This window comes from Ipomoea nil, unplaced genomic scaffold (genome assembly GCF_001879475.1).
Source record: "Ipomoea nil cultivar Tokyo-kokei standard unplaced genomic scaffold, Asagao_1.1 scaffold0202, whole genome shotgun sequence".
NCBI classification, from domain to species: Eukaryota; Viridiplantae; Streptophyta; class Magnoliopsida; order Solanales; family Convolvulaceae; genus Ipomoea; species Ipomoea nil.
In genome coordinates this window covers 123,846-138,464 of record NW_017616630.1, presented here as the reverse complement: position 1 = coordinate 138,464, position 14,619 = coordinate 123,846, and the positions used below count along the sequence as shown (strand labels likewise).

Sequence of the window (14,619 nt, the reverse complement as noted above, 5' to 3'; positions counted from 1 at the left end):
GCTTTAGTTGTATATGATTTTCCTTTCAACTAAGAGTTGTTAGGGGAAGATGTTAAAGCTTCCTCTATATATTAGAATATGTTGTAAGCTAGTATGATCTTATATAACAATTAATGAACCTTCTTCGCATGGCAGGCTTCAATTAATGTGCTACAAGCTCCTCTGGGATAACGTGGTTGCTGATAAATTTCCCTCTGGACGGTTCTTTGATTTCTTCTCATTAAATCCGAACTGTATTTTATCTGCTGAAATCCGAGAGAATACAAACAATCCAGGCTTTCCAGCAGAGGTAAACTAAAATGTCCCGCGCTTAAATACAATGAGTAAGACGAAATAACTAAGAGGTTTAGTTTTAAGGTTAGTTTTTCTAGAACACTGGATGGTATTTGTTTTGTTGTGCAAAATGTTTACAGTATTTGTTTTGTTGTGCAAAATTTTGGAATGCCATTTGGACCTTACTTTGCCTTCCTAGAACACTAGATGGTATATTCTTTCAGCCCAAAAACGTGATCCAATTCCACTCTTGGTCCTATGCTCTGTGTTCAAACTTTGATAGAAACCATGTTGTTTTTCATGTTTTTGTAAGCAAGTCAGGTTCTTGTTCAGATTCTGAGATATCCCGATCTGGACAATTGTTTTACTCAAAACTTGCAATATGAAATCCAGTATTACTTGCCTGAATCTGAATATTTGACCTGATGTTTCAGGCCGGCCCTTTGTTACTGGTACACTCTTCATAGACATGTAGTATCTGTTAGTTCATTGATTGGATTGGACATGATTGATATAAAAGATGGGAATAGAGTAGGAGGAAAACAAGTTGCAGTTTGAGAAAGCAAACCTTAAATCTTTTGATCACAACCTTAAATCTGTTGAGATATAGCCACATAAAAGCAGTGGGAGTGCAGAACAAAGTCCTTATCTGCAGAGCACCTCTTCCTTCTCATGTAATTAATTTTTATTTGTTTTTAATTTTTTGCTTCATGGTAGTCATTGGATATGGTAGATTTTCTTGCCAGGCCTTGTCAACTTCAACACTCATCCTTGTACATAATTGAGGAAGCTTGTAGTATTTGATCCTTCTATTGACTGTTTGAGTAATAGAAATTGATGTAATTAGTTTGTAACATTCTGCAGATGGTTGAACTGGGAAGACTGAGGAGGAGGATAATACACTGAGAGCTGCTGTGGAAGCTTTTGGTGAGAGTAATTGGCAGGTTGTTGCTGCTTCCATTGAAGGACGGACAGTTACCCAGTGCTCCAATAGGTCAGTTATCTTTTTTAATGGTTAGAGTTTGTCATGGCATGTTTATTATTGAGGTTGAGGTAATCAAACTATTCTATGTGATATTGGCACTAGGAAATCTTAGTTTTTTGCAGAATTATATTGCTTAATTTGTTCTGAGGTAACTGCCACATTAAGGTTATGATTGATACTTTTTAATAAATTCAAGTGTTATCATTTATTCTGCCTAATCTGTTGTGAAAGGATTCACATGTGGTTAAAAGTAAATTTGTAGTTATATGAGTACTTGAGCCTTTGACTACACATTGCAGTTGAATGAAATAGAGTATACTTATGCAGATTTACTTCAAGGTATTAATGAAGTTATTGTATTCTTAAGTCTGTAATATGTATGGTGGTATTTATATCTCTCTCTTTTGCCATTCCACCATGTCAGACCTCTCTCAAACCTTACTACTCCTTGCTCCATTTATACCTCCCCTCAGATTCTTCCTATCACTTCCATTCTCGTTACTTTTTCTAGCAGCCCTATTTGTTCTAGAACCTGCAACAGCCTTAGCTAACCTAGAAACATCAATAGACTGTCCTTGCTTAAAACACTCAGTGCAATATTGTGGAATTCTCTCATAGATGACCATCTAGACGGGGACAGGGACAGGGACGGGGATACCCCTCCATGCCCCGCCCCGTCCCCGAATAATATATATATATATATATATATATATATATATATATATATATATATATATATATATATATATATATATATATATATATACACACACACACACACACACACACTAACAGTATCCTCACCAAAAAAAAATACACTAACAGTATAGTATATATATATACTCGAACAACACTAATTAGTATATATATTTTATACTGTTAGTATAGAATATATATTCCGTGTCAACATTAATTATAAAACATATATATATTTCATCACACATATATATAGTATACGGTTAGTGTGTGTGTACATATATATATATATATATATATATATATATATATATATATATATATATATATATAGTTAGTTAGTTAGTATTTTAAGTATGTGGTTTTTGTTTTGCTAGTTACTACTAATTGTATAATTATATTCATTTAATAAGTTTTTGTTTTGGCAATATATGACCGATGCATGCAGCAGGTACCAAATAAGTATGTGGTTTTTGTTTTGGTAGTTACTACTAATTGTATAATTTTTAAGCGATATGAATTTATTTTTCTTGTCACTTGACTGTTTTGTAGCATTGGTGTATAAATAAACAATGGACAAAGAATGGATGTCAAAAGATAGATTATGTTATGAATATGAGGTTGGAGTAGAATCTTTTTTACAATTTGCTAAAAAAAATGCCGTTGATCCTAATTCAATATCATGCCCATGTGCAATATGTGGCAACCTAAGGAAGCAACCTCTTGATACTATAAGGGCACACTTGTACCGTAATGGAATGGATGGAACGTATGTGTCATGGATATGGCACGGGGAGAAGGCTACGTTAAACAACTCAATAGATGATGGCGGTCTAATTAGGGGAGAAGAGCATAATCGTGTTGATGAAAATCCTATAGATATGGTAAATGCTGCTTATGACGAATACGTTGAGGATCCCAACAAATTTAGTAAATTACTAGAAGATGCAGAGAAACCGCTATACGTTGGATGTACTACGTTTACAAAACTATCAGCGGTAGTGAAGTTATATAACTTGAAGGCAAAATATAGTTGGAGCGATGCAAGTTTTACGGACCTTCTGGATTTGTTTGCAAAAATGCTTCCAACTGACAACGTACTGCCTTCTTCTTTATATGAGGCAAAGAGAAGCTTGGTTGCATTGGGAATGGACTACGAGAAAATACACGCGTGTCCCAATGACTGCATCTTATATCGGAAGGAGAATGCAAATTGTACTAATTGCCCTACTTGTGGAACTTCAAGGTGGAAGATAGGCAAGAATTCTAAGATATCCATAGGAGTTCCTGCAAAGGTGTTATGGTACTTTCCACCGATACCAAGATTTCAAAGAATGTTTAGGAGCAAGGATATATCTAAGGAGTTAACTTGGCATAGTGATAATAAAGTTTGTGATGGTTACTTGCGTCATCCAGCTGATGCACCTTGTTGGAGAACAGTAGATGAAATGTGGCCAGATTTTGCTAATGAGCCAAGAAATCTTAGATTGGCTTTATCTGCAGACGGGATAAATCCCCATAGTGTAATGAGTTCTACATATAGTTGTTGGCCAGTCATCATGATTACATACAATCTTCCTCCTTGGATGTGCATGAAGCGAAAATTCATGATGCTCAGTTTGTTGATTTCTGGTCCTAAACAACCCGGGAATGACATTGATGTTTATTTGGCACCTTTGATTGACGATTTAAAAGTGTTGTGGGAAGAAGGTATAGAAGCATATGATGCATACCGACAAGAAAAATTCGTCCTTAAAGCTGTTTTACTATGGACGATTAATGATTTCCCAGCATATGGGAACTTATCAGGTTGCACTGTCAAAGGATATCATGCATGTCCTATCTGTGGTGAGAATACATATGCCAAGAGGTTGAAGCATAGTAAGAAAATGGCATTCACAGGACATAGAAGATTTTTATGTAAAACTCATCCTTATCGAAGGCAAAATAAGGCATTTGATGGTAAGCAAGAATTCGACTTAGCACCCAAACCATTGAGTGGCCATGATGTTCTGAAAACAGTTGAGGGGATCAATTGTAGTTGGGGAAAAAACAGTGGCAAGCTAAATGCTAAAAGAAAAATTAGTGAATCATGTTGGAAAAAGAAATCAATTTTCTTTGAGCTTGAGTATTGGAAGCATTTGCATGTTCGGCATGTTCTTGATGTCATGCACATTGAGAAAAATGTGTGTGAAAGTATTATTGGCACATTACTTGACATCCCAGGAAAAACCAAAGATGGGGTAGCTGCTCGACTAGACCTTGTGGAAATGAATGTGAGAATGGAGTTGGCACCAAAACAAGGGGAGAAGAGAACGTTTTTGCCACCTGCTTGCTATACCCTAAGCAAAGATGAGAAAAAGAAAGTTTGTAACTCTTTGTTACATATGAAAGTCCCATCAGGCTATTCATCTAATGTGAGAAACCTTGTCAATGTGAAGGAGTTGAAACTTGTTGGTCTTAAATCTCACGATTGTCACACTTTCATGCAACAGTTGCTTCCAGTTGCTATTCGAGGTGTGTTACCCAAACATGTAAGGTATGCTATCACTCGGTTGTGCTTCTTCTTTAATGTCATATGTAGCAAAGTGATAGATTCCTCAAAGTTAGATGCGCTACAAGATGAGATTGTGACAACGCTGTGTTTGCTTGAAAAGTACTTTCCTCCTTCATTTTTTGATATAATGGTTCACTTAACTGTTCATCTTGTGAGAGAGGTCAAATTGTGTGGACCAGTGTGGTATAGATGGATGTACCCATTTGAAAGATATATGAAAATCTTGAAAGGTTATGTGCGAAATCGCAATCGACCAGAAGGTTGTATAGCCGAGTGTTATATTTCTGAAGAAGCTATAGAATTTTGCTCAGAGTATTTGACTAATGTACAAACAGTTGGGATCCCATCAACATTTCAAGAAGTGGTGCGAACTCGGCCTTTATCAGGTGCTCAAGTGCAATCCATTAGCCAAGAGGAGTGGGAGCAATCACATCGTTATATTTTGGCAAATGATGTAGAAATAGACCAATATGCCAAGTAATTTTTCCAAGTGTTATAAAACTTCCAATATATTGTTTATATTGTAGTGGTTAATTGACTTTGGTCAAATACCGTTTGTTAGGGAACACAAGGCACATTTGAAGGCTTCATTGCGCGGTAAAGTTAGGACAGAGAAGGGGCTACTTGATGAGCATAACCGCACATTTATTAATTGGTTACGTGATCGTGTAAGTTGTATAACTATGACTAGTACAAAAAATAAAAGTCACTGGTTTTATTATCATATACTAATTTTAAAGTGCTTTCATTTTTAAGGTTGGAAGAGCAATAAATGATTCCACCCATGAAATATCAGAAAGACTAAAATGGTTGGCACATGGTCCTCGGAACCAAGTGTTAAAGTACTCTGGTTATTTAATTGAAGGAGTTACTTTTCATACCAAAGATCGTGATAATTTGCGAGCTGTCCAGAACTCAGGCGTAAGCTTAGTTGCAAATATAATGCAAGTTTCTAGTGCAAAGGATAAGAACCCCATTGAGTCAGATATGGTATTTTATGGAGTTATTGATGAAATATGGGAGCTTGATTACCATACCTTTCGAGTTCCTGTGTTCAAATGCAATTGGGTTGAGAATAACAATGGTATTAAAGTAGATGATCTTGGTTTCAAATTAGTAAACCTCGATAGGATTGGATTCAAATCTGATTCTTTTATCTTAGGGAGTCAAGCCAAGCAAGTATTTTATATTCAAGACCCTCAAGATCCTATATGGTCTGTCGTGCTCGCAACTCCTAGTCGGGATTACTTTGAATATCAAGATGGGAATGAAATGGATGAACCAATAATCCATCATCAATGCTTTACGAAAGGGATGCCAGATGTTGACGTTAAAGATGAGAGTGAACCACCATGCATTCGAGAAGATTGTGATGGGACATGGGTTGAGAATAGGAACTCGTAGCAAGTTTCTAGTGTATAATTACTTTTCAAACCTCATATTTTAAATATGACTTTGTATGTGCTCTTACATGTTTCTTATGTTTAATTCCTTAATTTTTTTGGCTCCCAACTTCTGAAAATGAATTCGAACATTTCTAATAATTTTGTTTTTATGTTTTTGTGCTTATTAGGTTTGCGGGGTCTATGGCTGGTCGAAGAAAGAAAAAAATTGTACAACAGGAACAAAAGGGACAAGAAGTACATAGTGACGAAGAACATAATGGAAAAGAGGTTCAGGTAGATGAGGAAGAAAACATGTCGGGTTCTCAAGAAACCCAGTCAACGAGGAGCACACGAGGTCGTACCCAAATGCATAAGCTTGCTATGCAAAGGGCACAAGGACTGAAGAAAGACGTACAATTCAATGAACTAGGACAACCAATTGGAGATAGTGCTGCAGAACTACAAAGTTACATTGGTGTCCTTGCAAGAGAAAAGGTGAAGTTGAATTTTAAGACATGGAAACATGTGCCACAGGATATTAAAGACAAGATATGGGACGCTGTTAATGTAAGGAAAATCTCATTCGTTTACTTATTATTTGTGATATTTAACACATTAGTCGTTTAATTCTCACAAAATTTTATCTATGTAGTTGAGCTTCAGAGTTCCGGCAATATTCAAGAAACCTTGCTTGAGTTCAGCAAATGACAAATGGCGGCAATATAAAACACAACTCACAAATAACTTTATTTGGAAGAGACTGAATGATGAAGAAAACTTGCACAAACCACCCCCAGGATATGGTATTATGGGAGATGAATGGAGTCAATTTGTGATTAGCCGCATGTCCGAAGACTTCAAGGTAACCTCAAAACTAGAAGTCTATCTATATGTGTATATATCAATTTAATTTAAAAAGTTCAAATGCCCACCACAAGCTTTTGCACAGGTATTCATCTTGCAAAGTGTGTTTAACAAAAATAGCAACTTATCCCATTGAACAATTTAGCTCTATACAGTACATAAACTTGCAGAAACCGCACCCATGTTTGATGCCACATGATTTCTGACTGTCCTGTGTAATTGCAGTAATATGATTTGTTGTATATGTGTTTCTTGGTCTGATGCTTAGTCATTAAGATTATGTTTTGGCCATTTGTCCTCTGGAAAATAACTAAAAAATTAAATCCCCCACCTATGAGGCATATTCAATTAGAATATATATATATATATATATATATATATATATATATATATATATATATATATATATATTAGTTTAGCATTTAAGTATTCAGGTTGTTCCAAACCGTATAACAATTAAGATTTATTGTAATATTACCAATTAATGAGTTCAGTTAAGAAATCAAAAAAGATGAAGTGTTCCGCCTTTTCCTCATTTCTGTTTTTATCATGTCTGTTTTCACTTTTCAAGCATGAAGCATCATCTTTGTCTTAGAAATATAATGTCAAGTTTTGATCATGTTTGTCTTAGAAACTAAGCGAGCAGCAAAAGGTACAAAGAAAGCAAAACCTTTATCCACATAGGCTTGCTCGTAAAGGATATGCGCGTCTTGCTAGTGAAATTGTAAGTATTTATCTCTATTCACTTTCACTAATAACTTAAAACTCATTTTCACCCTTAGTTTGACATTGATAAATCTTCTTGGCTGTAGTCAACAGAATTGTGTGATGATGACGAAGTGAATAGAGCTATACTTTGGAAGAAAGGGAGAACTAGTAAGCAAGGAGAAATAGAAGGAGATGTTTTGAAGACAAAATTTACAAAGATTGTAAGCAAAACCTTTAATTTACTAGTATTATCCTCTTTATGTATTTCGAAAGATTGTGGTTATCATGGTCATTTGTCATGAATTACAGGATGAATATATTCAGCAAAAGCAAGATGGTTTGTTGCAACTTCAAGGACCAAATGAGGACATCCTGACACAGGCTCTTGAATCTAAGGAGCATGGAGGTCGGGTGAGGGCTATAGGTGGACATGTCAATCCCTCAACATATTTCAGATTGGGTAAAGGGATGCTTCCTAACCATGAGAAAAATGTCCTTCTAAGACGACAAGCAACAGTAGAAGACAGAGTTGCAAAGTTAGAAAATTTGGTCCTTCAAAATGTTGCTTTTAAATCATCTTCGATTGAAGAAAAAGGGAGTTGTACTGCAAAGGATGCAAAGGGTGCGATGAAGCTGAGTGAAGAAGAAATTGGTTTTATGAAACAAAAATTGGATTTCGAAGATGATGATGATGAGCTGCAGTTTATTGACAAAGAAGATGTCTTGGAGGTAAATATTCCCTCTTTACTGAAGTTTACATTTTACTTAGTTTATTAGGCAAAAATTACTATCTACGTATTGGTGCCTCTGTCAAATGTTTTGCAGATTTGCTTCATCCTCTCAATTTTCAAATGTTTTGCATTTTTCATATAAACTGTAGGAGATGTTAATTTGTGCATGTATATAATTCACATGTCTTTGTTAGTATATTTATTTATTTACCTAATATATGTATATTTTGCAAATTAGAAACAATGTAAGAAGAAACCGAGCAAGGAAGTCAAAAAGCTTGAGTTGAACTCCTCAAGTATGCCTAAGTCATTATGGCTACTATACTGTTATTACAAGCGTGCACTTGGGAATGGAGAGAGTTTAAAAATCGTGCTAGATGAAAATGTCTTCGGGGAAGAATGTACTCTATATGTGCACGACGAAGATGTGACTCCGTTTTGTCAATTGATGCCAATATCGTACACATGTATTGCTGTGTACATATGGTATGATTTAATATATATTTCGAGTCAATTATATATACTTATCACTTATATGCTTTGTTATTCTAATTCAGTTTCCATTCCAATCTTAGGTATTTGTATAAAAAGATGATGGAAGACAACAAGCTTGAAAAATTCAGATTTATGCAGCCATGTCATGTAGGTCATGTGCCAACGACAAGAACAGATAAAAATTTCCTAGACAAACAGTTGGAAAGTAGGGCACGAGCTTTAGCAGACAGACTAATTGACAATCCAAGTAGTGCATCACTTTTGGTGCCATGTAATGTAGGGTAAGAATGATTACAATTATACTTTCCATTGCATATTATTTTCTATTGATGTAATATAATTTTGTGTTTCTGTATAGTTTCCATTGGATTCTGACAGTTATCAACCTTAGTAAGGATATTGTTTATTTGTGGGACCCTCTTAGTCATCGCATTCGCGATGATGATTGGAAACATGTTGTAGAAATGTAAGTTTTTTTTTTTGTTATTTCTTTCGATTTATATCAGTATGATTATTACATAATCTGAATAATCAACAATATATTTGAAGGGCTATTAAAATGGTTCATGCGGCCTCTGGGAATGGAAAGAAAGGACGAAGTAAAACTGCTTGGGAAATTGTCAAGGTAATTTAATATTTGTAACTAATTAGATATAAGTGTTTGTATATGTTAAATTGTAATGCACATGCAAATCTTATTTAACATTTGTAGGCTCCTCGTCAGCCGGATAGTAACCAATGCGGTTTCTATGTCATGGCTTACCTGAAGACTTTAATTGAGAACATGCCGGACATTGATGATAAAGATTCTGTTCAAGCACTGGTAATAATTCAATTTCTAATTCGTGTTTAAAATTATTTTGATTTCAATGTTTCAAAGTGGAAATATGATGCATTTGAGATTCTTGTTGCCAGTATAATTTTGAGTACTCCATTTATTGTTGATGTCTATTGAATGAATGCTTTTTAGTTTTTAATTTGATCATTTTATTCACAAAGTTTAAAGTGGAGAGATTAGAGAAAATACAAAAGCTCTTGCCTTTAGAACTGCTAAAACTCTATTACCGTATAGTGGTTCTTGAAAATTACTCCTAACTTATTTCGAATTTCATTGCAATTACTAATATTTACTCACTTTTTACATGTAGTTCCAACAAGTTGAATATGACAAAGCGGTTATTGATCTGGTGCGTTCTGAATGGGCCGATATTTTATCAAGTTATATACAGTAGGTATGATTTGATCATTAGAACGTTGTGATCTTTTAGACTTCGTGGAATTGTTTGTTGTAGTATTATGATGACTTCGTCGAATTGTTTTTTGTATTATTATGACTTGGATGATATTTGATTCGATGAGAATTGGTCATGGAAGTATTTACACTTGTTATTCCAGAACAAAGATGTTTGAGATTATGGAATAAGAAATCAATCGGAAGGAAGGAATAGTTTTTTTTCATCTATACTTTCTCAACCTATTGAAGAACAAAGAGTCATCACTGCCTCCACTGAGCCTCAATCTCATGACCTCCCATATGGGAGAGTCCTCTCCTTTCCTTTCTCTAACCTTCATTTCTTCTGCCAGAAATGAAAACAGCAAACCAAAATCACATATACAAATATTATATTTAAGCTATTTGTAAAAATAGAAATATTACGTACGTGATTTACGTAAACATAATAAAGACACCTATGTTGTAATTCAAGTATCGATGAAAATAATTCATACAAGTACGACGAAAAAAATTGGAACAAAAATCATCAATGAGAAGGCAAGTAGTAACCCAAAAGCAATTCAAGATAAATGACAGCAGGAAATGAGCAACATAATAAAGACAAAAATATTTAATTAATATATCGACCAAAATAATTTATACAAAGACGACGAAATCCTTCTAATAAGAAATTTTTGTGGATGTCGGCAGGAGGTGGCAGAAGGAAACACTATGGAAGGAGGCATTTTTGGAATGAACAGCTCCAGAGCGAAGATATCGATGTTTTAAAGGATATAATTGGAAGAAACTGATCGGAAGGACATTGTCGGAAGGAAAAGCTATTTGTATGTTTGCATGTTGGTTGCATAAGTCTTTTTAAATATCATAATGGTATTTAAAAATTGTTAATGAGAACGCAAGTACAAAACCAAAAGCAATTAAAGAGAAATGAAAGTAGGAAATGAGCAACATTATAAAGATATTGAGGTAAGTAGAAAATCAAAAGCAATTAAATAGAAATGAATGCAGAAAATAGTAGCAACTTACGCCGGGAGAAAACCGAAACAAACGAGACAGAAATGTAAGTTATGTACAATAGTCTGCTATATATATAAGAAAAAGTGGGAGCACTCCCCTAAAATGTTTAAAACTGAGACCAATAATGAAGGCAAAATAAGTCTTCCAAAGGACAATTGAAGTATGGAGGAAACTTAACAAATTCGATAAAAACGACATCTAAAAATAATAAAGAACTAAATTAGTTGAATGAAATCCATACTTCTCAAATAAATAAAATAAAATAAACACTAAAGCCTGTGAAGGAATAGACATGAAATGATAAAAAATTGAAACAAGTACAAAGGAAAGTGTGCAGCACGTGCTGCACACAATAAGACACCATACAAACCTGGCCCACCTAAATAGTGTGAGTGTTGTCCTCTATATAGCCGGAATTTGAACGGCGACAATCGACAAGGGCAAAATAGACATACAATTTGACAAGGAACAACTATCAATGCACAAAGTACAAAAATTTTCGCCTGAAAAAGTCGTAGGCAAAAATAAACTGAGCCTATATATATATATATATATATATATATATATATATATATATATATATATATATATATAAGTGTGAATGAAAGTTATACCCCTGATTTATGTCCGTTTTTTTCGTTAAATTTTTTTGTACATTATGCTATAAAGGTTGTACATTAGAATATTTTAGACAAACATACCCCTACCATTATAACTTCTGTTATCTTTTCCACTATTGTTACCATGCACATACATCCATCATATATTTTCTTATCTTCTTCATTAATAATAATATATACACATTAAATATTTGAGTTATATGTTAATTATTACATAAATATAAATATCAAATTTATAAAAATGACTTACATATTATTATTATTATTATTTAGAATAATTTAAATATCTAAAATTTAAATAAATGTAAAATTTTAATATAATTTATTAATATTGGGCACTTATTTTTTTGCACATCGCGCATAAAAAATACTAGTATATATATATATATATATATATATATATATATATATATATATATATATATATATATCATTTATTTATGCATTATAGCTCCATAACACACACATATATGTATTATTTTGTATATAATATATACGGATCGGAGTATACAATTTTAGAAGCATTTTTTCATTGTATGTCATAGTTATGAAATGCATCTTTGGATAACGTGTTTATTTGAAAATACTCCTTTTTTTTTTTTTTTGAAAGGAAAGAATATATTAAGCATCATTAATGAAATATTTTTCCCAATTTCTTATTTTATAATGTTTCAAAATAAAAGTATTTTATTCCCACAATGATTTATTTTCTAAAACTTTGAAAAGTCTATCTGAGACGAACCCGTATTCATTCATATCAGATTTCCTAGCATAAATGATTTTGTGTCCTTAGTCCAAATGTATTTCTAACCCAATTGATCTTAATTGTTTAGCCCAACACTTTTACCCAAGCCCAAACTCTTATAATTAGTCCAGCCCAACCAAATATAGTGACCCTATCTACTTGATATATATATATACAATATACATAAATAAATATATGTACGTATAAGAGAGACCACACACAGCAGCCAAATAATTCCCTATCTGTTTCTTGACTCTTTCTCTCTGCCAAACGCCACCCAAAACCCTCCCTTCTCTCTCTCTCTCTCTCTCGCTATTTATCCCTTAACATGGCAGCACAACACCATCTCACTACCATGAGCCACCAACATCCCTCATCTCCTTCACTCTCCAACTCTCCTCTTCATCTGGAACCGAAGAAGCTTCCTCCAAGGTCAGCGACCATGGACCTCTCTCTCTCTCTCTCTCTCACTCGACGTAGTAGGTTGACGGCGGCGGCATCGAAGCAGTAGATTCGGCGAGCTGAGCACGGTTTTGGCCGTGGCAGAGCTCGGCTCTGTTTTTCCGACGACGTGTAGCTCCGACGGCGTGAAGATGGTGTTAGATATAAATTTAGACTAACATGAAATATAGTAAACGAGTAACCTGCCTCGTTACAGCGGAAGCTTTAGGATCGCCCGGATATCCCCAGCCATAGTCGTTGGTATTGCCACGAGATGGTAAACCGGCAGAATAAAGGTTAGTGTCGTTTTGTCTACTACTTCTCTCCCGAATACGTGATGGTACGTGTCCTGAACATGGGAGCTGTGGGAGGACTATTTTGCTTAGAAGCCTACATGCCATCAACATAGGCAGATATTCAGTTAAAGCTTAACTGAATATCCTGAGTTGCATAACAGATTAAGTCACTAATTGACTCAATCTCCTACTTGCACCACAGCCACCCAATAATACAATATATTATAATATATTGTATTTAGGGAAAATACTTACATTCTCCCACTTGGTGCAAGTACTGGCACAACCTTCATTAAAGAACAAAATACAAGAACCATAGTAATACGTCATCTACTAATCAAGTGAATAGTATCTACTATGATCACATGCATTTAAATTCTCTAACTTAGGTTCTTTATGAACAAACCCTACGTTTATTCTTAGTCCCTTAATGGATGTTTCTCAAAATATATTATGTGCACAACTGAAGGAAGAAACCATCCAAATTCACTGTATGATCTCCAAAATCTTAGAAGCATGCCTTAAGTAGAGATCTCTTAATGTTAGCATAATGCTAACTATATTCTATGACTTGTTTATAAGTTAACATAAACACTACCTCTAACGGCTAAGAGCTTGGAGTTGACACGTCTGTCACTCCCACTCATTAAGATAGCCCAAAAGATAGTCAAGTCTCAGAAACATTCCAATGACGTAAACCATAAGGTCTAAGTCAACAATTTGGAATCTTAAACATACACCAACTTCCCAAATAATCTCAAGGTCCACCTCGAAATTAATTGAACATTACGAGTCTTATTATGTCTTACAAAATTGTTTTGAGCCTTACAAACCAAAAATGGCCCAGGATCAATTTTGAAGAAACTAAAGACTATGTTAATTGCTACTAAAGAATTTATTAATTGGCAATGCACCACAAGTTAAATGTTTTCATTCTAATAAATTCATTAATATTGTTACAACATTTTCATAAATATGTTGTACAACCAAACGTTCAATGAAATGAACTTATGAATTATAAGAACAAAAGACTAAATTAATACTTGTGAAAACTTTTGGACTTATTGCTAGACGCACAATCCAATTTGGAATGTATGAAAACAATTAAATCCATCAACTTTAATGGAGTATTTTAATGATCTTTCCTAAATGATCACTCCCACCGATTAAGATATTCTTTAGCCAAATTAATGATATAACACTCATAATTGATTTGACCAGCTAAATAATGAAGATATAATTCTCCACCATTAGTTGGGCACACTAAATAATCAATATTTGGTTCCAATTATAGTCCAACTAAATGAATGATTAATGAGGACATGATTCTCCACCATAGTTGGACATACTAAAATAATAAACTACGCATTCCAAAACCAAGTTGGAATTCGGCTCAGAAGATATATTTTATTATTGGAATCCAAAAGAAGTATATCATACCACGCAACTTACTATAGTTAATCCAAATAACCAAGTAAGCTTCGTGAAAAATAATTAATAAAAGGTGTATCTAAATTTTGGGAAGTGACTAAATACATGTTTTGCCAATGCAAACCACGAAACTTATAATTG

At 34.0% G+C, this 14,619-nt stretch overlaps 1 protein-coding gene across 2 annotated transcripts; it reads left to right on the top strand.

Moving 5' to 3' along the window:
* The first annotated feature begins 1,170 nt into the window (after positions 1-1,170).
* Positions 1,171-10,135, top strand: LOC109190440. 2 transcript variants are annotated; one of them, XR_002055699.1, is made up of 15 exons: positions 1,171-1,267; positions 2,507-4,988; positions 5,074-5,179; positions 5,268-5,968; positions 6,085-6,463; positions 6,549-6,758; positions 7,392-7,484; positions 7,573-7,689; positions 7,778-8,197; positions 8,438-8,685; positions 8,775-8,975; positions 9,053-9,160; positions 9,244-9,319; positions 9,407-9,517; positions 9,843-10,135. XR_002055699.1 is itself a non-coding variant. In XM_019340927.1 (12 exons), the coding sequence occupies exons 2-12, from the start codon at positions 6,098-6,100 to the stop codon at positions 9,924-9,926; spliced, it is 2,034 nt and encodes a 677-aa protein (XP_019196472.1). In that variant the 5' UTR covers positions 1,177-1,267; positions 6,085-6,097; the 3' UTR covers positions 9,927-10,135. The 2 variants fall into 2 exon arrangements, 1 of the variants encoding a protein (XP_019196472.1); XM_019340927.1 differs by lacking the exons at positions 2,507-4,988; positions 5,074-5,179; positions 5,268-5,968 and having other exon boundaries at positions 1,177-1,267.
* The last annotated feature ends 4,484 nt before the right edge of the window (positions 10,136-14,619 follow it).